General features: G+C 35.2%; 1 protein-coding gene across 3 annotated transcripts in view; it reads right to left on the minus strand.

Moving 5' to 3' along the window:
• Positions 1 to 2,830: 2,830 nt before the first annotated feature.
• The window catches only part of GRIK2 (glutamate ionotropic receptor kainate type subunit 2), a 510,695-nt gene continuing 487,597 nt past the window's right edge, over positions 2,831 to 25,928 (minus strand). The window contains exons 15-17 of one of the 3 annotated variants that reach the window (XM_058174739.1): positions 19,066 to 19,316; positions 9,492 to 9,669; positions 3,130 to 3,208 (exon numbers count right to left, since the gene is read on the minus strand). In XM_058174739.1, the coding sequence (XP_058030722.1) occupies positions 3,195 to 3,208; positions 9,492 to 9,669; positions 19,066 to 19,316 (443 nt within the window). In that variant the 3' untranslated portion in view covers positions 3,130 to 3,194. Of the gene's footprint in view, positions 3,209 to 9,357; positions 9,670 to 19,065; positions 19,317 to 25,928 lie in introns of those variants that run through there. The other 2 variants (XM_058174749.1, XM_058174730.1) reach the window with 2 other exon arrangements.

Consider the following 25,928-nt stretch of genomic DNA (forward strand, 5'->3'; position numbering starts at 1 on the left):
TTTCATTATACAGTAAAGTCTTTCTTTTTTATCAAAGAAAACCTGCAGAACAAGGCTCATAGGTTCCAATTCATAACAAGCTTTTGTTTCCCAGGTATTTCAAAATCAGTAGTATGACTTTTGCACAATGTAATTTATCTATATTGAACTTCATTTTAGCAAAGCAGTTGCATGCATGAAACATATTTCAATTATAGACAAGCTCTATTATGCAAGAGGAATTTTTTTTTAACTAGAAGAAATCAGGGATGTCAGTTAAAGTGTAGTTACTATTCCCTATATGATGCTGACAAGTGACCTTCTATGATGACACTGCTCCTGTGGCACTTTGGGACACTGAGAATATCAGTCTTTTGCTGAAACGAAGAGGAACTCTAACCTGCTTGAGGCATCTGTGAGTCACGCCATGGACTGCACTTGTTTAACCATTTACCTACCCAAGCAGAGCATCTAACATTTACAATAGGTAAATACTTACTATAACATCTGAGAATTACAGCCAGAGCCCACATCCAAATCTTAGTGAAAATGGGTCTCACCATTTGAATCATCTCACAATAAGTCATACCTTACTTTGTTTTCAGAGAGATTAAGGAGGAACCTGGGAATATTGGAGTGTAGACCCCTCCATGTGCTCTGAGGTCCATACAAGCAACAACCACCATAGTGGAAGGAGAAATTGTTCTCATGCATTGCAAGAGTTGGTTCGTCTATAGACACATGCAACACTTTATGAGGGACTTTTTTTTTAAAAAAAAAGTGCATTTTTTAATGAATATTAATGCCTTGAATATACAAATAGCATGTTCATTATCTACAGATGACTCATTGTTTCTACAAAATAATGTTTGGATTCTGTTTATTAAAAATAAAAGAAGAAAAGAAATAAGTGATTTGTTTGGCATAAAAAGCTATATTTATAAACTGTGGCTATAGTCGAGTGTCCCTACATTATACATTTTCAGGATACAAATTTACAGTAAGACTTATGTTAAAATTATTAAGATGGTATCACATCTGTTTTGAGCACCATAAAGGTATTTGAAACACCAGTTGTTTTATATATCACTCACACAGGGGTTCCTTACCCAGGGCCTCAGTAGGCAGGAAGAAGCAATCAGCAGATGGTTCTTCTGTATAGATTTTGCTGAAAATAATAAAAGTTGCACATGTACACATTCTGCAACTGTTATCCATCCCCAGAGATCTTGTACAGAAGGGATCCCTTTTAGACAATGCCCAACAATTAACAACCAACTGAAAGGAATAGTAGCCAGTGAGATGGAGTGGGCCTAGTCTTGAAATACATTTCAGATGCCGATGTTCTTGCAAACTCAGGAGGGTGTTGAGTGCAGAATTAGATCTTAATATTAAAAAGTTCTAACAGTCCTACACGCATCTTGTTCAAATCACATTGAAATTCCCAACCCACCCTTCCCAGAAAACAACTGAAAACGGACAATTTTCTTTACGTATGTGTCGTGATCATTGGTTTTTTTTTAATGTTTGTGCATTGGATTCAAACAGCAAACTGTGTGTACTTCAACTGTTATCACAATGTGGTCAAGAGGTCTGTGTCTTTCATAATTTACACACATTGGTTCATTACAGCATAATATCAGGCTAGTGAAAACCAAGGGTGTGGTATTATAAGCAGTATTGGTAGTGCACCTAGATATTATATTATCTAACTTGAAAATATTTCTAAGATTCCCCCATTTTTTTTTCCATGATAAAAATAGTTTTCACCAAACGTTGGTGGTGCACACGCACTACCAGCCACTCTTCGCACCACACCCCTGACCGTGATTGAAACGCAGGTTCTTGAGATTTTTGATTTAAAAAGTATTACAAAAAATTTCCATACAAAAAACTATTTTCATAGAAATCTTGCATTTCCACAAATAAATCTGAACATTCTTTTCCCTCTTGTTTTTGGATGAGGGAAAAAAAGGCTCAAGAATGTTGCTCATTTAAACACCTTTGACTGTGTTGAGAAATGCAGTCCAGTTTTTAAGTTCTCCACTTTCCCTGCTGGTTAGGTGGCTCATCTATACTCCAACTACTTGTGAGAACGCCACAGGCTCCCTTGAGTTCATTTTGAAGCAGGAACACGAGTTTTCCAGACCCCCTTCAAGGGCTACAAATTACACTCTTCTGCTATATCATATGTGTACTTTGCTTCACAGTTAAACAATGACAGAATTGCTTATAGTTAGGCATCATAAGGAACATCATCTTTAAGAAAAAAAAAACTGAGGGAAAACTTTTTTTTCCTTATTTAAAATATGGCCCACCTCCTTTGGGTTCTCTCCAACACAGATGAATTAGGTGATTTTTCTATTGGCATAGGTTTTTATCTTTATTCAGGTGAATGACACAGCGAGAGAAACAAAAATTGCAAGTAACACTTCTGTTTTCATTCTTCTATTTATGGTTTCCGTTTTCATGACTTTCCCTCTGAATAAGCTCCTATCAGCTGGCAGGCTCATATTGACTTTGGTCAGCAATTACAAGATCTTCTATGTTCAAGAGTACAGAACAGAGTTAGGTGTTTTTTTTTTTCTGTGAATAGAGTTTTGAGCTATTATTTTTCAGAAACTCCTCTGGTACAGTAGTTACTTTCTTGAAGCTGTTTGATTGCTTCTCCAGTCCCTGGCAAATGACGCACTTCAAAAAGAAACCTGCCGTTTCTCACTGCGACTCCAGAAAATTCCCATAGAACTTTTGCTTGTTACAGAAAGGTGGACCCCCATGACAAACGGTGGAATGCCAACACCCCGACCCCTCCCTCCCCTGACAAATACGGTTGCTCTGTGATGCTTGTGATTCGAGTCTGGCCTTTGCAACTGCTTAGATCTCAGAGTCTCTAGTTCATAGACACAGCGGCATGAGGTAACTCATTTTATTTTGCACAGGTTGCATATTTCCACAGGAAACATTCTCGCAAATGTTGGTTTTGGGGGGAAGGGGAAGGAAAGGAAAGGAAAGGAAAGGGGGAAAAAAAAACAGTTTGTGCTTGGGGTTGGGTGGTCTCCCAGCTCTATGCCATAGTTTCTTTTCCTGGCAACCGTCTGTCATTAAATGTGTGCATGTTGATAACCTCTTCTGTCTTCACAATTACAGGAGCCTGTGGTTTGTGTTTTAACCGACGCTGACATTTCAAGGACATTCTCAGCTCCTCTACCATGGCACTACAAAAGGACCTCTATAGGAGAAGTGGGAGGGGGGAGAGAAATGAAAAGAAGAAAATAGAAAACCATAAAATTATTATTGTTGTTATTACAGTAGCATATAGATTAATTAATCATTTGATGTTATTAATCAAGTCATTTATTTTCAATCTCTAGGCCAACCTAATATGTGAAAAGGATTCATAAAAGTTCTGCTCTCAAGTCCGTGGCTAATACTTCTTATGGGGAACATTGCAAATTTTGAGTCATTTCTCACCTGGAATTATAAATCTTCTGATAGCTCAGTCCTCCCAACCCTTAAATATATGTTGTGCTTTTGCCAAAATTTCCTTACAACATTGTTATATTTTAAAATATATGCATCTCGTATGGTTAAAATGCCATCAAGCTGCTTCAGCTTTCTGAAAACATTTTATTTTCTAAGTAGGTTTTAATGATGTACATTCCATATAAAGAGTTGATCCCATGTACTGTATATTATTTGGTGGTTTAATGAAGTGGTGATTGGATGAGTCACAGCTGATAATAGCACACATGGAAAGTGATGTAGCTGAAATGAAAAAAATTCTCTTTGGCATCCTGCTGAAACCTCCTGCATCAGTGATTACTGTTGCACAAATGTAAACCGTCAATGGATATTCCAAAAGTCATCAGCTAATGAACATACATGCTCACAGGTATTCTCAGGATAAACGCGCATTCAAACACCTCTTTTCATTAATTGCTGCTAGCACAGGTCTTCAGATAATGACATTCTGAATCTTCAAAATAATGCATATTTATTCTGAATAAATGCCTAGTTTAAATATTGCTTTTGTATTAAATGGTGCTAAGTTAAATTTACAATAGTCCCGAATAATCAACGGAAGAGACCAAAAAGTTGAAAACTACACTCAAGGAAAGTTAAAATAATGACAAAATGGAACAAGTTGCATTCATCAGTTTTAAAATGCTTTAAAACTGTTTTAAAACACACACACGCACACACACACACACACACACATACATACATACATACCCTGGAATTCAGCAATCACTCACTCAAGTATAAATTATATCTAGATCAATAAAGGAGAATATTTGTACTTCAGGTTTGAAAGGGGTCTTTGGTGGTCTCTGAGCTTGATTGTTTTCTTGCAGATGTTTCAAAGAACATCAGGGACCCTTCATTACATCTAAAATCAACAGGGCAATTGCACTGTTTTTTCCTTGAAGAAGATGTTTTGCTTATCATCCAAGATCATCCAAGAAGGGAAACATCCTCTTCCTCAAGGGAAAAAACAAACAAACATAGTCCAGTTGCCTTTTGAAAAAGAACCTTTGAGACAACCATGACATGGATGACTGAGAATCTCTATAGATATCAGGGACCTTATCGTCATTCTCAACAAGGGAATGACAAGGAAGCTGGAAACCAAGTGGTTTGAGGGCATTATACTCAGCACACTTTCAGGTGTGCACTACTTAAAACACTTTTGAAATATAATAAAATTCACGCCTAAATTATTCCTCTGCACTGCAAATCAAAAGAAATAAAACCATGTCCTCTGCTTAATCCTGTCAGGTATGTAAGTATACAATGGTGTAGGAATTCCAAATGCTTATTCCACAATGAAGAGTTTGCAAATAAAAGAGCTTATGCAAAAAATAAAAAGCTTGCTCATTCTTTCAATGCATTGTTTGATTCTCCCCCTTGAAGTACATTGTAAAGTTCAAGAAAGTCCTGGGCTTTTGTTTCTTCGATCAAATTTAATAAGGCAAACCACCTTAAAAACCACAGGGAGATGCATAATTGAGGCTACACACTATATCTACTACCAAGGTTATCATAAACCAAACTTGGGTTTTGTATGGTTAACATAGGTCATCGGAAAAAGAAAACCTGTCATTGTGGCTTCATTTTTGTCAGGTTTCAGGGTTCTATGCTGTTTCAACACAACCAAGTGTATAGCACTCATAATAAATTTGTTACTTCTGGTGATTTAATCATTTTGGCTGAATTTCAGTAAACCCAAGAGGAGAAAAAGCCAACATTTGAAAATATATCTTAATACATTCTTTATTGTTGGAACAGTAGTCTTTGTACTTATACCTACACATGCACAGATATGGGCTTACAACTAAAAGTATCATTTCAAATCAAATCCAAGGAGTTCTATGATCACAAGATATGCAATTTTTTCTGCAGGTATTTCTGCTGCTTTATCATACAGTCCTCTACACTTTACACTGGTTTCCCCAAACCAAAAGTCATTAGTGCCTGATTAATTTAACACAGAGAATAGCTTCCTCTGTCCATCAAATCCCAAATCATAATGGTTACAATGAGCCAATTGTAATGCAATACAAACAACTATGGGGCTGTTGTGCACTCTCTCCCTCTCCCAATATGTGCATGTGGGGAGAGAGAGGGAGGGAGGGAGGGAGGGAGGGAGGGAGGGAGAGAGAGAGAGAGAGAGAGAGAGAGAGAGAGAGAGCATTTTACATTGGAACTATTATTTACTTCTGGTCGCTGTTGTACAATATACAGCACAGGTACGTGAAGACAAGTTTAGTATATATTATGAGTTGGAGAGCTTTGTACAGACTGTATAGACTTTTTTTCTCAGCTACAAAGTTTTGCTCAGATTTTCCCATATGTCAAATCAGAGTTTTTTTTTATTTATCTTCAAACTTCCTTTTGAATACAGTGAATATCTATCTTGACAAGCTATTCCTGAAGAATGGTGTGATCTGTCAAGGAAACCCCATGCATAAAATGAAGATTTTGCCACTCTTCAGATCAAAAGGATTTCCAGAATTAAAATGTTCTGTGACCAGTTTTCCCACTTGCTTTTTTTAGTCCCAAGTAGCCAGGTGTGACTCAAGTTAAGAATGTGTTGTAGATATAGAAGCTCTTCACTCTTTCCCCTTCCCATTTTCTTTTCATATTGAATTAGAGTAGATTAGATGACAGAGACTGACAAACAGATATGTGGATGGATAGATAGACATATAGACAGTCCTTCTTCAACAGGACAGTAAGAGATATATTAGATTCGGAAAACAACTGAGAAGGAAAAACTTAAACTTTAAAACTTTATTGGGTTTTTTAATTTATTTCTGACACTTTTTCCATATTTGAATCTACATACATGGTGACACAGGAGATCAAATATTAGGAAATTATTTAATTTGATCCTAAGAAAGAAGAAATGAAAAAATCTCTATCTAAAGGGAGCTCTATCCAGAAAGTTCTGAATGGTATTCAAGAATGCATTTTGCACCTCCTTTTTGCTTTGTTAAATTCTAGCCACTCAGCCACCCAACCTCCCAAAAGGAGGAACAGGATAAAAAAAATGCAAAAGCTGAAATGTATTTGGAAGTTCAGCTGGCATAGAATGCAGCCACATGGACATTTCTTGGGGGCCCTAGTATAAGTCATGTTATAGCACCATTGGGCAAGCTACACTGGTTGCCACTTTGCTTCTAGGTCCAATTCAAAGTATTGGTTATTATATTTAAAGCCCTTTATGGCATGGGTTCAGGTTACCTGAGGAACTATCTCACCTCAATGGCATTGTCCCACCTCTTCCCCTGTGCCAGCAGAAGGTGCATGTTGTGGACCTTGTCAATCAAGGAATTCTGGCTGGCAGGAGGAGTATATTTTCTGCTGTGGCTTACCCTCTAGAACATATTGTTTGATCTGGAAGTGATTAAAGGTCTGAAATACATCCACATCCACCCCATGTGTATCTTGCTCCCTTTCTTGCCATCTTGGTTACTTTTAAGTCAATTGTAATGTTAATATTTATTATTTTATCTTCTTACTTACTTTTACTTACTCTAGCTTAATGAAAAAAAGGATTGGGGTGACATGATAATATCTAAGGGGCTGCCACAAGGAAGAGGGGGGTCATCCTATTCTCCAAATCATGGAAACAAATCAAGGAGAGAATCAACCTAGAACTAAGGAGAATTGCCTGACAGTGAGAACAATTAATCAAAAGTGGAATGACTTGCTTCCAGAAGTTGTGGATGCTCCAATACTGGAAGTTTTAAAAAAAGAAATTGGACAACTATTTGTCTGAAATGGTATAAGGTTTCCTGCCTATTCTTGAAGAGAATTGGACTAGAAGACTTCCAACTCTGGTCCCTTTCAACTCTGTTTATTTATTTGTAAGCTGCCTAGAATTGCCTCTGAGTGAGATGGGAAGCATATAAATTAAATAAATAAATAAATAAATAAATAAATAAATACCGTAAATATTTTCTCTTTATTAAATGTTTCCTTGATCAACTAGGCAAAGATATCTATGTGTTGAATAAATTCTCTGCAGCGTTCATTTTACAATACGGAAGTGCAGTAATTATCATAAAATAAAATCTAAAATATTCTAAAATATTATTTGACTAATGAAAAGTTAAAAAATAGGAGAATTGTTTTATTAGATGTTGCAAATTTCTTCAATATCCTCTTTCTCTCGTTCCTAACAACTCCATGGTCTTTTCCAGGAAGAATGAGGCCTGCTGGAGACATCTTGAGAGGTGGCTCTCATCTTTGGTAGCACCACTTGGGTTTCCAGTTCCCTGCAGTATCAAGTGTCTCCACACACATAATAGTAGATGATAAACATCCATCAAACAGGTCTCTGCTATCTGTATCTGATGTATATAAATCTGTAGTTCGTTCAGTGACTTTTTTCAAGTCAATAACAGCAAACAAATTTGAGAGTCGGTAACTGAGATTAATTAAATACATATAGGCCTATTCTTATGTAAATATCAAATCACTTATGTACTCCAAGAGTTACTTTATTGGTTCATTTATATTGACAACATGATGTGTAGTTATTTGATATACATATCTATAAGTTTGGAGAAGAGAAAGAATATCTATATTGTAACTTCCCTTTTTCCTTGTTTTAATTTTTGAATGGCTCTGCCATTGTTTCCCTTCTAGTTTTCTTGCCCAGCTTAACACTAATCTCTTTATTTTAAAGAAGTTCATATAAAATTGACTGTCAATATTTAGTAGGAATCTACAAGCTTTACTCAGAAATTTATTGCTTCCAGCTTTGCACAACAGATGGTATTTGAAATCTTATTTTTTTTAAAAACTTTGCCATTTATACCTGATGTGAGAGTCTGTGTTCTACCATCTATTAGGACATCTGCATCAAAGTGCTTTTCATGTTTGTTTGCTTTGAGAGTTGCCAAGTTTCCCTTAGCCTTCTTTTCCTAATAAGCTAATAAGCTTCTGATCACTATTTCTCCAAGAATATCAAATAATGAGGATGTTAGGAGTTGACAGTCCAGATCGTTAAAGCCAAGTAAGAAATGTGAGCTCCCCAAAGTAGATAAATTTAAAACTATGTATTGCTAAATTGTTAAAATGACTAATGCATTGTAAAAAATGTTTTCCCAATATTTATTTTGATTGGATATCAGATGATATACATTGTCTTAATGACCACTGGTTTTTTTAGATGATTTTATGCTGTGATCTCCATTGTTTATGGCAATGTTTAAGGATTGGCTTATCTCAAAATTATTAAAATAGTAAATCTGAGAAACAAAACAAGTAAATCTAGATAACTCACACCTTATAATTCACCTAATTCATATAATTTTAAAACCAGATAGAGACATCATTTTCTATTTTAACACTATTATAATTAACCATTCAGTTTGGGGGTCAATGGCACAATTCACTTGTGTAAAGACATTGAAAACTTTGCCTTCACTTGTTTATCAAAAAACCCAAGAGATTAATTAATCTCTAGATCCAAACTTTGCCAAGAATAAAATAAAAAAAAAGAGTCTTCTTCAAGTAATACAAGATTTTAAGGCTGTGGATGACTGGAAGTCTTAGAAACTGCAGAGATTCTATCTAAGAAGGCTGAAAGGAATTTTTTTCCAGAGTGGTTTCTACTGGCTTTCCTATTTATAAACTTGAATTATTCTACCAGTGTGTCACTGGTTTGTGCAGTAATAGAAGGAACTTCCTGTCAGAACTAGCCACAATGTTCTCCTGAAGAAAATAGAATATCATCTACTCTTAATTGGAAGATAGTAAAATAAGGCCTAGATATCTCTCAGTGTGAACTTTCAGGTCTGCTGATTTCCAACCTTCACCTTTCTTTCACCAAGAGTATATTATGTTGAGGACAATTGTGGCAAGAATGCTCTGGGGATAGTGAGGTCTTATCTAATGCCAACATTAGGTTGCTACTAACTAATGAACAAAGGTTTGTCAGTGAAGAGTAATTACTAACGATCAACTGAAGCGAAGACCTTTGAGTTTTGCTGACTCACCTGTGGATCTAGGTTGGGGTTGATGGGATTGCACTTGTGTGGTTCCATTCTTCCCTCTCAGAGAGATCTCAGAGGATGATATTGGGCAATTGCTGAGCTGCCTCGTGGGCTCTCTTTCATGCGGAATTCCACAAGGTTTCATTCTGTCATCCTTCCTTTCAACATGTATATGAGGCCACTGGGGGAAGATAATGAAACAGTTTGGGCTGTGGTGTATCAAGAAATAGAAGATACACAGCCCATTTTTTTTTCCTACTTGTCAAAGCAAACTAGTGGAGACACTAATACTTCTTAGGGCCATACATGAAGGTCAATAGTTGTACAGAGACTGGACAAATAAAAGATGTGATTGTTATGAAACTCATGCTATTTTGCTGTAGGTTCTGCAGTAAAGTTTTGTTGAAGGAAGTGGGCAGAAGGAGTGCAGTAAGACAGTATTCTAGGAGTTCTTCCATGTTTTTAGGATTTTGGAATATAAGACACTGTATTTTCTTGCAAGAGGCTGTTCCCATTCCATAAGACTATGATAGGATCATTCTAAAAACACAGCAAGATACTTGCACTGGAAGCTGGTAACTTTGTGCTAACTTTGGTAATGCTGGAATCACGATAAAATAGATGACTCGCTATTTAAAAGCATACATATATGAAAAAGATCTCAAGTCACTCAATGGTCCAAATTCTGTGGAACTGAACCAATCTCAATTGAACCAGAAACTTAAGAGAAACTGAGTTATTTTTGTACATTTTAAACTACTGGATACTTTAAGATCTGAACTGCTAATTGTTTGCTATCATGCAACTGACTCCATTGGAATTCCAACTTAGGCAATTATTAGAGAGTGATTTCAAGAAACATATGAAACTGTGAAATATATGGAGACTATATCTGAAGATAGCTACTTGTAATATTCTGAAATTAGTAAAAAAAAAATAAGTTCTTGGAAAAGATAACTTATGCACAAGACTTTTTCGATGCTCAATTAACTCAACATGATTTTGAATCTATAAATCTATTTGTATAATGGATGTGAAAGGAGAGAGAGAGAAATTATATCTTTTACCATAGTCATGAACTCCTACACTGTTTGTAAAAATTTACTAGTTTACTTCATGTATTAGGAAAGAACATTGTGATTATAAATTGCTAAATTGAAATGCCCAATTTGGACAAAAACTATGAATTGATTCTCGATGGCCTTTTTTCATGTCTATTAAGGGAATGTTTTGTGAAATGTCTTATTGTTTCTTTAAAAACAGAATTTCTATATTCTGGTTTTTAGAACAATGTGAGAAGCAAGAGTGTTTTATCTAGCACAGGGGTCTGCAACCTTAAACACTCAAAGAGCCATCTGGACCTGTTTCCCACAAAACACTGTGAGCCACCATGCCCTATTTCTTGGGCGGCCACAAATTAGCATATGTAGTTGAATTAAATGTTCTGTTTTCTCCTGAAACTTTTCTTTTCTTGGATTTATCCAAGGGGTTGAAAAGCTCAATAAATCGCGTGCCTGTGGGTGTCACATATTGGTGGTTGTGACGCATATTTTGAGTGATAGGGAGCCGCAGCAGAAGGGTGAAAGAGCCACATGTGGCTCCAGAGCCGCAGGTTGCTGAGTCCTGATCTAGCACATAGTAAGAGGAAGACAAAGATTACTAGGCCCATCTATAACACGTAATATGACTTTTATTCTTCTGTGTCTTTCATGAAGATCCTTCTCTGATCCTTGATAACAAGCAACACTGTATCAAGGAACAAAGGGCAGAAAACAGTTATCAGTACTAGTCAGTATTCTCACATGGTGCTGCCTTATACATTAATTTCATCTGTGATGCTATGATAAACGGATTGACTTTCACAGTGCAATGTCTGTTTTTCCAACAGGAGAAAAGATTTACATCAGCTGGTGTAGTATCTTTTTTAAGCAAATATTTCTTAGAAACAGTGTTGCAGGAATCCTCAAGTGGATTGGATTGCTTTATCAAATACTTTAAAATGTTGCACTGGCCCCAAATACTACTATTAGAAGTCAAGTCAATTGGCATTTTAAGAAATATTATACCCTTATAAAGAAGATTTTTTAAAAAAAGAAAAAGTCAAGGGTTAATTCAGGAAAAAGTACAAAGAGTTATTTAGATTTGCTATTTTCGTATAAAAGATTTGGGCATATGTATCTACCTGTAAAAAGTTGTGGCTTTGTAAACATTTTTTAAAGGAATGTACTTTTAAAAAATAAATTCACAAATGCTCCCAAAGAATAAACTGCTTGGGTTTTGTGCACAACCTGTTTCTGTACTGGAAGGGGGAAAAAATGAGATGTACCCTAAATGCTGAGTTTCTGAGCTGACTGGCCTCTCCAATATGTATCCTCAAATTGAATACATACTAAAATAGTACAGTCTGTTTTTTATCCAAGACTAGTTCTGGCTGTATGATAATGGGACTAAAGTTTAAGCCTAAAATAGATTCACTCACATACTCACTCAATCTATATTTACATGGTTCACTATCAAACATTGTAAGTCTGATAGTAATGGCAGATCCTGAAGGGCAGCAAATAGCAACTCATAATGGAGTGTGCTGTATTAGACCTATCAGACTTTGGACTACAAAAAATGTGACAACCTACAAAGAGAAATAGAAAAAGACTTGGTGCCTCTTCCCTATTACATCTGTCCAGCCAATCAGGTCCCATCAGTTAGGGGTTGTCATTCAGTAGGAGCATGAAAAAGGGCCTTCTCGGTCCCTTTTTTATGAAACACCATTCCCCCTGACTTATGACTGGTTCCCAACTCGCTGCTTTCCTGCAAGGCTCTAAAGATATGGTTTTATCAGAGGACCTGGGGACCAGAAGTAGAAACAGAGCCAATCAAGTGATTGCGTTGTTGCTAACTTCAAGGGTAGGGTGGGGTTTTATAAGTTTTATTATTTTATAGATTTTTTTTTAAAAAAATGTGTGAGCTGCCTGGCATTACCTATGCATGAGTTGGGTGGCTATGTAAATTTGTTTAATAAATAAATGATAAAATACCCTTATAATAATAGTAATCTTGATTTCATGACCCAGATTGGTAGCCATAGGCATGCCTCCACACATCTTCTCTGGATCAGACTCAGGATCTGATCATTTGCAATGATAAGGTGTAAAGAAATAAGCCATGACTACATCATCAACTGAGATTATGATCATTTGAAGATAGAAAAAGGTCGTGGGCTGAATCTGAATTTCTCTCACACACAAAAATGCCTAACTGGTACAACTTGTCATTAAAGTAGATGATGTTATTTTCTTTCAGACTGTCCAAACGCAAAGGCATTACTGTGAAGAAAAAGTTTTAAAAGTTTTATTTTTTCAAGGCTGATAAAGTATACAAGGTGGAAGTGCTCTGCTTTTGTATTTCACATTAATATTATAATTTTAGCCTGGTTTTCCTTTGTGGAATATAAGAGTATAATAATTTATATTACATTAATATTTTCCTATGGTTATTTCTGTGAGTTAATTTGTCTTTCAAGGAGCCATTTGTCATCTTGGCAACTGCTTTAAGAATATAGCAGATCTGTGATATAAATAAAGCATTTGTTTCATATATATGAATAGAATAGCTTATACCACAGCAAATCAACTACATCGGCTGTAAACAGATGGGTAATTGTTTAATGCAACTTTAGTTTCTGAATATGCTTAGTCCCAGAATAAAGTTACAGGCACGGACGAGTCATTTGCTAATAGAAGCAATTAAAAATGAAAATTACTTGGTACTTATCTCAGAAAACAAATGTGCGGTTAATATATATACTTTCCAAACAGATAACAGTGTGTCTTTGAATTATAAATAATAAGGCAAGAATGGAATGGTATATTTAAAAATGAAAATAAGGATGCAAATATTTTAAAATATTGACTTGAATTTGAAGTAGTTTTCAAGTGTGCTCCTTGGCTCCAATGAAAGCCAAGAGAATCCAATGTAGTATTTCAACTAAAGGTCAAAAATCAAAAAGACCAACTTAGACATTTTCCTTTGATGTTTGATAAGTTCCATGGCTGTATTTTCTACTCATTTCTTATACTAGAACTTCAAAGCAGCGTTGCCTCAGCTGATATCTGTTTTTTATGTTAATAAGGAACAGTCAGTTCTTTAAACCTTAATAAATATAATATTTGAAGATTGTATAAGGAAGTAAGCATCAGAATCAAGCTTCCTGTAATAAAAATTATGCTAGTTTATAACTTAAACAATGTAATTATCTAAGAGAACATAATTTAAGATAAAGCTAATAAATTTACAGGACAGTCAGTTTGGTGTAGTGGTTACCATATTTTTTGGACTATAAGACACACCTTTTTTCCCCCCTAAAAGAGGGTGAAAATTTGGGTGTGTCTTGTACACCGAATGTAGCCCCGCCTAGCCCCGCCCAGCCTCTGAAACCACCCAGAGGTTTCAGAGGCTGAAAAAAAAGCAAGGCGCAGAGCTCACAACCAACGAACCTGTTGCTAAAGCTCACCTCTGGGAACAGCTGATGGGGGTATTCCGGGAGGCCATCCACCCGCCAATTAGCTTTTTTCTTATATTCCTCTCCAAAAACTAACGTGCATCTTATACTCTGGTGTGTCTTATAGTTCAAAAAATATGGTAAGTAGCTAGAAGCCAGGAGTTCATAAGTTCTAGTCCCACTTTAGGCACTAAGCCAGCGAGGTGACCTTGGGCCAGTAACTCTCTCAGCCCTAGATAAGATGTAAGAGCAAATCACTTCTGAAAAGCCTTGCCAAGAAAAGTTCAGAGATTAGATCAGTTTCCAGAAGTCAAAAAGTATTTGAATGCATAAAAAAACCAAAACAAAATCAAAAGCCATTAAATATCTTTGTATCTGGTATTTTTGTATGCATGTATATCTATATGTATAGATGTACTGTATATATAGATGTATACACGCACACACATTCACTTGTATTCACTAAGATGCTGAATATTAGAAAATATGAACACAAGGAGTGAACATTTAAAAAAAGAAATCAGGCCAGGCATGTATTTTGTGTTTCTATATTAACTTTCAACCCACACAAAAAAATGGTTATTGTCGTATATTCATCCTAAAGCATTCTCAAAGATATATATTATTTGTTAGACATAGCTTTATTTGTTCATCCATATTTGATTTATGGGGAAAAAAGGAGGGGGTCTTAGTGAAATCAAAACACAAGGACTGCCAATTTTGCTAAATTGTAACCTAGTTACAAAAACAGCATAGAAGATGGCCCAAGTTTCCTTTGATCTTTTCTAATTCAAGAACTGATTAAAGAAAAAGAATAATAATGATAACAATAAATGTAAATCTCCAAAATTACTTGAGTGCTTTCGGTCTGGGTATTTTGTGACGATTTCATAGAAATAAGACTGCTGAAATCAATATTAGAATGATGGTTTGGTTTAACAAATTTACTCTGATCAAGTACATATGCCTTTCTCTTTAAAAATAATATATAATATATATATATTCCATGTACAAAGAAGGTGTCTTTCAGAACACAAATCATAGATATTGAAGGTAATCACTGTTTGTATGGTTTTCAAAACTTTCCTAGATTAAGAAAATCTAGAACGTGTATTTGTAGCTGCATTGCATTACAATAGCAATATATCAATTCATATTTCACCAATTCATTTTTGTTTGTTTATTTATTTGGTGCATATCTGAGTTTCCTTTCTTCTTGCTCCTAAAGATTTCATTAATATACTTTCAAACTGAATATTTGGTGCTATACAGATCATTTACATATTATTGTATCTACTTATGTGTTCACACATAGAACACATAATTTGATGACTATTTGGAAAAGGGGGATTTTTTTTAAAAAAAATCGATGCTTCAGAGAAATATGGATGAGACCAAATCAAAAAGTGACATAGTATAGCCTTCAGAGAATGAGACATCATTATTCACTTGATAAACAGACTGAAAACAGATGCAATGATCATTTTTAAACTAAACTCTTCCACAGTATTATTAAATTAAGGTGATGGTGAGGATGACAACAGGAGCACCTGTGGGAGAAGAGAAAAGCAATGCACTTTGCTATTCCTCAAGACCTCTGCTGATCTAAGAAAAGGTGAGAGACAGCAGCATAAATCCATTTGACATCGGGAATTGTGATTTAGCACCAAAAAGTGAATTACATCCACAACCTTCTGCAGTGACAAAGTCATCAAATGAGAAATATTTCTGACCATATAAGGCCCAAACCACTTGATATATGTTATCAAGGAGTAAAGTTACAAACATCTTCTTCCTAGCAATGGCTGCATTCATATGATCAGCTGCTAATGACTTAATGATCGGCAGCTAACAGCTTGACATAGCCGATTCAATTATTTAAAGAAAAAGAGCTGGTAGGATCAATCCAATTATTTACTTCTGGAATTCTTTTCATGAGAATGTAAGGAAATCATTAACTTAAAAACTGAGAATTTATTCACCTGGGTCTGCTTCTCTACAGGCAGTGGTGGGTTGTTCCTGGTTCTCTCTGGTTCTTGCGAACCGGTAGTAAAAGCGGCGGGAGGCTCTGCCCATCTGCCCTGATGTCATATTTGGCGATCTGCACGTGTGCAGAAGCTTCTGTGTCTCTGCAGACGCATACGTGAGCGAAGCGCGCTCGCGCTCCCATTGCAAACCAGTAGTAAAGGTAAGTAGAACCCACCCCTGCCCATAGGCACTTTGAAAGTGCCTTCTCATAGAATTCAGAGTGGCAAGAAGTTGTTTAGATAGTCTGATTTGTACGTCTGATGAAACTGTGGGCCAAACAATCCTCTATAGCCCTTAAAGTGCCACAAAATTTTTGATTGATTATATTGCTACAGACTGGCATTGCCTTGTAACCTCATCAATAAAATAAGCAGTGGCTATTCATTTTTAAAATAGTCATCACTGAGTCTCAGAATCAGCTCAATATATTGTCATGCTTAGGTTATATGCTAAGAAATAGCCTTTGAATTAAACAAAGACAAATCTCTAACGATAAAACAAAAAAATGAAAATGCACACAGTACAACATGCCTCTAGAATGAAGATCTTATACGGTAAGCTGTGCAGTACTTCAAATGTGATTCCAAGAATGTGTTTCGTGGTACATGGTGATACAAACATAACATATTACTGTAAATTTTTTGAACAGCTGCCCAGAGCAGCTCCCAATTCCATTAACACACAAACACACACAGCAACTTAAAAGTGTTATAAAGAAGTAGTACGTTTTCATTCACTTGCACACTGTTGCACATTTTCTGAACTGATCCACAGTGTTGTGTTGTCTTAATAATATGCATCATGTAGGTTTTTATAAATCAGGAGGGCATAATCCATGTTAGGCATTCAGCTGAAATGCATTGGGGCAGAAATTTGTACTTCCACTAGCTTATAATGCTTCCATCATCTTCACTCCAGTGATGTTCAATATGAAGAACTCAAGTAGGTATCTACCTCCACTAAACTGAAAATGTTTAGAATGCCAACCTCCCAATAATTATGAATACTTCTAGCTTATCTGAGATGGAATTTAAATCTTATATCACCATCACCATCATCATCATCATCATCATCATTATCATCATCATCTGGGTTTCTAACTCAAAGAGGTTCTATGTATGGTCACTTAAAGCTGTGTAGAACTTTCCTTTAAATATGTAGGTGGAACATGTGATCACCAGCAGTGAAAGAGAAGAACAGCATTTAGTAAGTCTTTGAACTGGATTTGGCACATAACTCCCTGTCCTCTATTCCTTTTCATTCAAATTATTAAAACCAAGGCTCAGTTTTAAGGTAGAATCTATCATATGCACAGCCATAATTTCCCACTATTATATCTCCATATAGAAAACACATACATGTAGATCATTGTGTACCATAAATGAAAATAGATCAGCGCAATATTACAGGTATTTGAACAATTCAAGATTGCTTAATATATGAACTGAGTTGTAATATTAAATCATTGTAAAAATCATATATATATATATATATATATATATATATATATATATATATATATATATATATATATATATACGCATATACATTCAATGCTTAGGAAGATAAGTCATGCTGTTCACATCATATTCTCATAAATCAACTAAAGCTGCATCTAAGCAATTTAAATGCAACTTCAACTGTATTACAAAACTCACAATAAAATGTTTATATATAAATAAAAATAGTTTTTATAAAAAAAATACAGACCAAGAATACAAAACAATCACTCATTTCTGACATATTGTTTTAAAAAAGGATAAAGCCATTATGATGTATACATTCATGACTGAAGTCCATTTTCTAAAAGAAAAGTTCATTTTAATTGTTAAAAACTTCAAAACTATCTTGACAGAATGAATTCATCCCCATAATTAGCAAAAAACTAAATTTTCACCCATACCATAATTTAGTGAAACACATACATATTCAAAGAATTGATAAGGAACTTGTGACCTCATCCATTGTTTTTGTTTAAAAAAAAACTTAATATAAATATTTATTCTAACAGAACTTTGAAAAAATAATATATGTGTTACTAATGAAAAAAACTAGATAGTGAACTATACACACTTACACCAGTGAACTAGGTATAACTGCATACTAAATAAATGTGGTAAAAATAGGATTAATCTACAAGTGCAAATTCAGAAGTCCCCAAAATGTTAAAAATTATGAGAACTATTAAGCATAGCATCTGCAAAAGAAATATATACTTTGTGTGTGATTGTATGGATTTACTATATATTTTAATAATAGTAGTGCCAAAATATGCATTTAAGGAGGTCACAAGCTCCTCAGCTGTGCAAAACATATTTTCTCCCTGTTTTTAAATGTATATTCATAGCAATCCATATAAATAAAAGACATGTTTGCTCATTTTACGTATTACATATATACAGATAAGTACTGAAATAAAACTTCTATGGATGCTTTTGTCTCTTTGAAAAAGTAATCAGCCATCCAGTTGTTGATCCAGTATCAAATAAGTTCAAAAATTTACATTTTAAAATTGGAATCTGTCCAAGGTACAGATGATAAAATGATAAAATCATAATCAATAGTAAATCCTTAATATATTGACTTAATGCTTTTCCAGATGCTATCATCATATGTTGAAGAGTAAACATCTTCCAATAAGGACAAAGAGAAAGATGCTTTTTAGACTTCTGACTTTGGACTGATAGAAAGTTGTTTCAGTTAATACCCAGCTCTATCTGTAGAAGGTTAATTTTGTTTCCAATTAACAGATTTCACTTTCTTCTTCATCCATAAAATTAACTGCAGTGAACTTCCAGGAGTAAAAAGGAGTCTTTTTTCAAGCTTGAATAAGAGGAGAAATAGTCACTTGTCCTGAAAGCTGGCTACAATTAAAAATATTGACGACACATTAAAAGTTGTAAAGATGAAAACTTCAGTTCTCATTCCCTAAGAACTTTAATGATGTGAGCGAAACTATGAAAGACATCAGAATGGCTTTTCGGTTGGTTGCCCAAGAGATTCTGACTAGACCATAATTGCAGAATTAAATGTGAAAAGGGCAATATTTACCTTCTCCAACTGAGCATTTTTTTTGGATTTGTACAAAAACTCCCCCACTGCCACAAAGACGGAAAGTACCAATCCTGCCGCCAAAACAATGAAGATGCCACCAATGTTTTGTACTCCAAGGGCACTGGCATCTTTGCTTTCCTCTTCTGGACAACCATTTCCTCGCCACCATTTCTCCTTCATCATGTGCAGCTTGCCTTCCTCTTGCAAGTGAAGAATGGCTATAGTTATCTTGTCTCTGTAGGGAGACCCTGCAGGATAGAAGATGGAGAGCATAAATTACCAAAGAAGATTCTTAAAAGCATGGTTTCTGGCAGAACATTACTGAAGTGTGTCTACTGGCACAAGAAGTCTCATTTGATAGGAAACTTTGACTATTTTGGAAAAAAGAATTCCCTTTATGCTAAAGCCCATTGGGGGTTCATTCTTCATGGTCCTGCTTTTCAAGAGCGAATGCAGGACATGTGATTTTTAATATAAATACAGTCCCTAAGAGGTGGTTTCCCCTTTTCTATGTTTGAATCCACCATAAGGTATATTGAAATGTACTTTGCCTCCAGTGGTTCTTTTATCCAGCAGGAAATATTAAGAAAGATGAGATAGTGCTTCTCTCTATTTCCATATGTAGGAAATGACTACATACTTCAATGTTCTTCTTCAGTAGAAACAGAAAACTCTCTCTCCCTGAAATTGGAGGAAACAGGCTACATTGGAAAATGCAAATCATGTATGTCTTTGACCTCATTGCCACTGCTTCCTTGCCACCAGCATCCATAGAGGAGATTCTTCCTTTTTACAAACATATTAAAGAAAAATTATTGCTGTATTTGGTTAACAGTGGAAGAAGATACTATTGATCCAGTGTGGCTGACTGGGGAATTCTGGGAATTGAAGCCCACATTGTTTAAAGTTGCCAAGGTTGAAAAACACTGGTGTAAAAGTTTACTATGCAGGGATGAGTAAAGCAAATCACTTCTGCTTATAGCTTTTAGCCACTACTGGACACAGGGAATTTACCTCTGAGTAAATATGTCTAGCATTACACAGGAAATTATTTTGCACTGGTATCAGACATGTTTGTTGCTGCATAGCATAGTACTGCATATGTCAATAGAATGCAATCTAGATTCCCCCCTCTCCCCACACACACACACTACCAAAACAATGATTATACTATATAGCAGTGATGGTGAACCTATGGCATGCATGCCAGAAGTGGCACACAGAGCCATCTCTCCAGGCATACCAGACATCGCCCATTGCTCTTCCGGGTTCTGGTGTGCCCATGTCTGCCGGCCAGCTGGTCTTTGTGTGCATGCGCACCAGAAACCAGAAGGCTAGGTGACTGGCATGCATGTGCATGCTGGAAACCGGAAGCTCGGCTTCCTGGTGTGCACAAGCATACCGGAACTGCTCTTTCAGTTTCCGGTGTTCCTATGTGTGCCCGCATTCCTGTGTGGGTCAAGGGTTGCCCACTCTTGATTTACTGCCAGAAAGGAATATCATCTCCCTGATATCCAGATCCTACTCAGCCATATTTCCTGAACTGCAGGGTAAATAAGAGGGAGCTGATTATTAATGGAGATCTCCTTTCCTAAAAGAGGCTCTTGATTCTACTTTAATGTTGTTTTACTTTCAGTATCTGCCATGTTTTAAAGCTTTAAAACATCTAGTAGAACCTGATAGATTTCACCCTTTTCAGCACCTCCAGGGAAAGGAGTGGAAGGAATATTGATCAAATTTGCAAGATTAATGTCATAGAGAACATCACAATTCTAGGTAGATGCTTTAACACTGGGTCAAAGATGGGACTCAATAGTGGTAAGTTTTAGGTCCTGCATTTAAGCAACAAAAATCATGTGCATAGATGCAGGATTGAAAAGATCTGCTTGACAGCACTGCACATGATTTAGAGATTCTAATAAACCACTAGCTGATTATTAATAGGCAGCAGCTTAGAAGACCAATGAAATATTGGGCTGCATTAGTAAAAGCACTGCATTCAAGTCAGAATGCAGCAACATTCTAAATACTTTAAAAGGGATATGGAGAAGGTGCCATTGGATCACAAAGAAGTAACCATGATGATAAAGGGTCTGGAAGCTAAATCCTATGAAGAATGTTTAAAGGAACTAAGAAAAGGATAAAAGAACAAAAGAATAAAGTCTTCCTTTTAGTCATCTATTAATTATTAAATGTATATGCCACCCATCTCACTAAGAGGGGACTCTAGGCATGTTATAATCATGTAAATGCAATAAGATAGAATAGAATAGAACTTTTATTGGCCAGGTGTGATTGGACACACAAGGAATTTGTCTTGGTGCATATGCTCTCAGTGTACATAAAAGAAAAAATACCGTCATCAAGGTACAACATTTACAACACTTAATGATAGTCATAGATAAAACATTAAAATATTAAAATAATGACTGTTAATATTAAATTGATCTGCAATTAACAAAGATGGCAAGAAATGAAGCAAGGTGCACAGGAATATATAGGTATATATGATATCTATAGCTTTATGCCAGTAGATGATAAAGGTCTACACGTAAAAGGCTGTCATGCACAAGAGACAGAGGACATATTCTTTGTTGAAACTCAATAGTAGTTTAAAGGCCAATCAGTTGAAATTAATAGAAAAGAGATTCAACTTGAATACTGGGAGGAACTTTCTGACAGAAGGAGATGTTAATTGTTGGAGCAGTCTATCTACAGCAGTAATGTACTCTGCCACACTAAAGGTCTTCAAACTGGAGCTAGATTTGTTGAAAAAGATTTAGTGGGTTCTTGCAATGGGTAGGATATAGGATGGAATGACCTATAGGTCCCTTAGAATTCAGATTCTACCAAAAAATGTATAATTACATAAGCCTGCCACTGTGGATAACAGTCCACATTTGTCAAAATCAGACTTGCATTTCAAATTGTTCCACTTAATCCTGAAATGTTAAATGAGACAGAACTGCTCTTTCCCAAATAAAATTAAAACGGCTCCAAAATACTCTACCCATCATTTTGGCACTCTAGGGTCCACAAATGAGTCCTTATCATATTTCAGAGGATAGTTTGTCTCATTCTTTATCTTTGTTTGTAAACGGATTCACTACCATTAACAATGACAGATGAATATTGTTTTGATTCGTGTTGGTGTATTATAGTTCTTTTTAGAAAGCTTGTAGGCTACATAAAAATAACATGACAGAGGGAAAGATGAGCATATTTGTAATTAATGTTTCGTATATATTTGTATGTGCGTGTGAATGTGCGTGCATACATACATATGTGTGTATATACATACCGTATGTATGTGTGTATATGTCTATTTATTTATTAAATTTGTTTGCCACCTATCTCATAACAAGGCAATTCTGGGCAGCTTACAACATTAAGATGAACCATAAATATATAAAATCATATTGAAAGTCCAAATATATACAAGATATAACTAACAATGGGGAGGGAGGAGAATATATGGGGGGGAGGGAACTGCTATTAGTTCAACTACTGCCAGTGTGAAATTTTCCCATTGGGACCCCAAGCCAACTGGCAGAGCCAGCTTTATGGAAAATCAGGAAGAATGGGAGCCAATGTCACTATGTCTTCTCTATCCATCACAGTTGTGGATAGTCTATAGAGGTAACCCAATATAGAGCACATTGCAGTGATCAGTCTAAAGTGTGAATGAGTTACTAATGACAAGGCACAATTTTACACTTATAATGGAGTACAAGTCAACAATACAACTTTTGACTTCTGTTTGCTTCTCTTGTCCACCTTTATGATAACTACAAATTTCACTGGAAAATGCTTTAAAATTGTAACTGCTACAAATATTCATTTGATTTATGGTAGCCTCAATTGACCATGCATAAAAATAATAAATGTTAATGATAAGAACTGGGAACTCTTATCTGTTTTGGTCGTGTAAAGAGAAAAAAAGATATATAAGACCAAACTTGCTACTGCTTAGTTTGCGACTATATTTGATACCATGAGTCTAAAAATCTATATAGACTGATATCTTAATTTTAATCTTCCACCATTATGTGTATTCATCTTTGAACATTTTTTAAACAAGGCAGCTAAGCAATGCTCTGTTTTTCCTAGATCCATCATGTTACATGTAAACACTATTTATCAGAGTTCTATGTATAACACTCTTGAGCATTGGATCTGAGATCTGACTGTAGCAACCATTCCATTTGTCTTCATGCTAACATTAGGAGGCAGAAAATTGATGCAGAGCTGTTTATGTTTTTGTAGCTTAAATGTGTTTGCAATATATTTTAAGTTGCTGAAGAGGACAAATACATTATTAAAACATGACATTTTTTCCCCCAGAGAAACATATGTGAAAAACTATTTTTTGCTTTAGAACTTATTGATTTCTGAAGTAATATGCAATATCAGGGTGAAGAGATAGGAGACTGAATAGATTTCATGAAATGCATGTGTGTCAGAAAAAACCCCCAGTACATATGGAGGTTTGGTCACTTTGTCTCTTTCCTCAGATTATATTCTATTATATTTGATCTAGTCAGAAAAAAAAGGACAGCCTCTCTTTTATCAGATAGCAATTTACAAGTGTCAATTTAAAAGAGGAAATCCAACTCTTTTTTTTAGTTCACACATAAAGTTAGAAATCTTCTCCTCTCCATTTCACAAGTATGTTCAGTTTCAAAAATATATTAAAACATCTGTTGATCTATTAAAATGATAAAAAAATCTTAAGCAAATAGTTAAAGACATTTGAGAGGAAGAGAATGTTTCTGTAATGTAAAAACAAAAGGAAAATGTGTAAAACATTATTAGGTATTACTTAATAGCTCTGAAAAATTATCTGATATTATTCGATGAAAAATTTGAGAGTGTATTCAAACTTGTTTTATGTTTCCAGATTCCAAAAATCATAGAAAATGGTAGGAATTGTGCAAAAGGAATTATAACTTGTCATTTTTTAATTCATTCTGAATTACTTTATCCAGGTTGGTACGCATTCTTCAGGGTCAAAATTGGCTGCTGTGTACCTTAGAAAAGATATATAATTGCAGAGATATAATTGCCAAAATTTGGCAGTAACATATCCATGTTGCATGGATGAACTTTCTCATACCTTTCTCATAACTTTCTTAGAAAATTAAAAGTATAGAGAAACTCACCCCAACACAGACAACAACAAAATGAAAAACTATAGAAAATCTCAAAAATATCTATGTATTTGACATTATCTCTCCATTATAACTTTCACCCCAATTATATGTATCTCTCATCTGCCAAGTTTGCACACTCCAGTCCAAGGAAGAATTTAAATACTGTCTGAAAAATGTAGAAGGAAGTCTGGTAGGGGAAACTAGATCTCAAACTTGTACCTACTGTACATTATTTCTTTTAGAAAATTTTGAAGAAGGAATATGTTTTGTACTTGACAAGAAAAACAATGGCTGTGTGTATACTAAAATTAAATTTACTTTTGACTCCAGAGTCTTAGATAACCAGAGTGGCACTGCTTTTCTTCAAGTGGGAGGTATCATTAAGATTGTAGGAATTCCTACAATCCATAATAATATTAAAGCCAACCTAAGAAGATCACTGTACCATAACTACTTAATGAGGAATAAGAATACTCAGGGGCCTCAGAGTGCTGACAGGCTGCTATGAAAGAAAGAAATGGAGAACAGAATGGAATGGAGTATCCTGCATAGAAGGCTGGTTGTATCTTGAGAAACAGATTTGGTTGCAAGTAGCCTTTTAATTCAAGGTGTTAATCAAAGGCATTGTCTCATAAAAATAGTACTTTGTAGACTTTGAACCATATTTTTTCTAATTTCATTGAATTGTTACAAATGCAGTTCCAGTTTTCTAGTTTAGTGTAGAATCTTGCTCTAATTCTATTCATGCCCATTTCCCATTTAGAAGAACAGAGAATAGTGGATGGGATCCAGCCTATTCATTTATGCCTTTATATGATGCATTTAATGGCTGACTGGCTTGCAGCCTATGTGCTAGAGTAAAATGATACAGATGTTCAGTTGCTTTCTTCTCCCCAAATGCAACAAAATTATGCACCCAGGTGTTTTGGGTGCGCATGTTCACAATTGTGACAATGTTCCCAGTTGCTTAAGCAATGGCATTACTGCAATTACATTTTCTTTCTATTGCTTTCAAATTAGTTTGAGAAACAGTTGCAACAATCTCTCAGGAACTGAAATTAGGAATGTAAGTGCTGTGCATTTTTTGCACTTTTCTATCATGTGTCATTTATAAAGGCTTTTACATCCCCAACTGGCCTTTTCCTTTGCCTGATTTTTATAGATACAATAAGAAATATTATAACTCTGCTCTTGGGCTCCCTCGCCACCCAAGATTCCTTTCTGACTCCCCAACCTCCTTAATTAAATCTAGGATAACTCACATTTTCAGAAAAAAAAAAGCACAGGGGAATTTTATGCTATTATAATTAAGATTTAATGAATATTTAATGCCTGGATTGTATTTATACATGAGATTAGAGTAATGGCTTTCAGTTTAAAATACATTTCAGTAAAAATGAACAGTATGGTTGAACCAGAGAATCACATTTATATATTTTGGCATTTTTGTCACTTGTGTATACACACACATACACATGCAAGTGACAAAAATGCCAAATAACAGCTTTGATGAAAGAAAGATATATTTTGGGAAGAGGCAGTTTGCAGGATTTGACATATTTACTTTTCAACGGTTTCTAACATATACACCTGGCTGCTTCACATGTATTAAAGAAAACTGCAAATGATATCAGATTATAGACATGTACTCTTACATATCAGAAAATGAAAGTGTTTTTTACTAAAAACCCTATAAGAGGTAAGAGC

The sequence above is a fragment of the Ahaetulla prasina genome, chromosome 1, assembly GCF_028640845.1.
Source record: "Ahaetulla prasina isolate Xishuangbanna chromosome 1, ASM2864084v1, whole genome shotgun sequence".
NCBI lineage: Eukaryota > Metazoa > Chordata > Lepidosauria > Squamata > Colubridae > Ahaetulla > Ahaetulla prasina.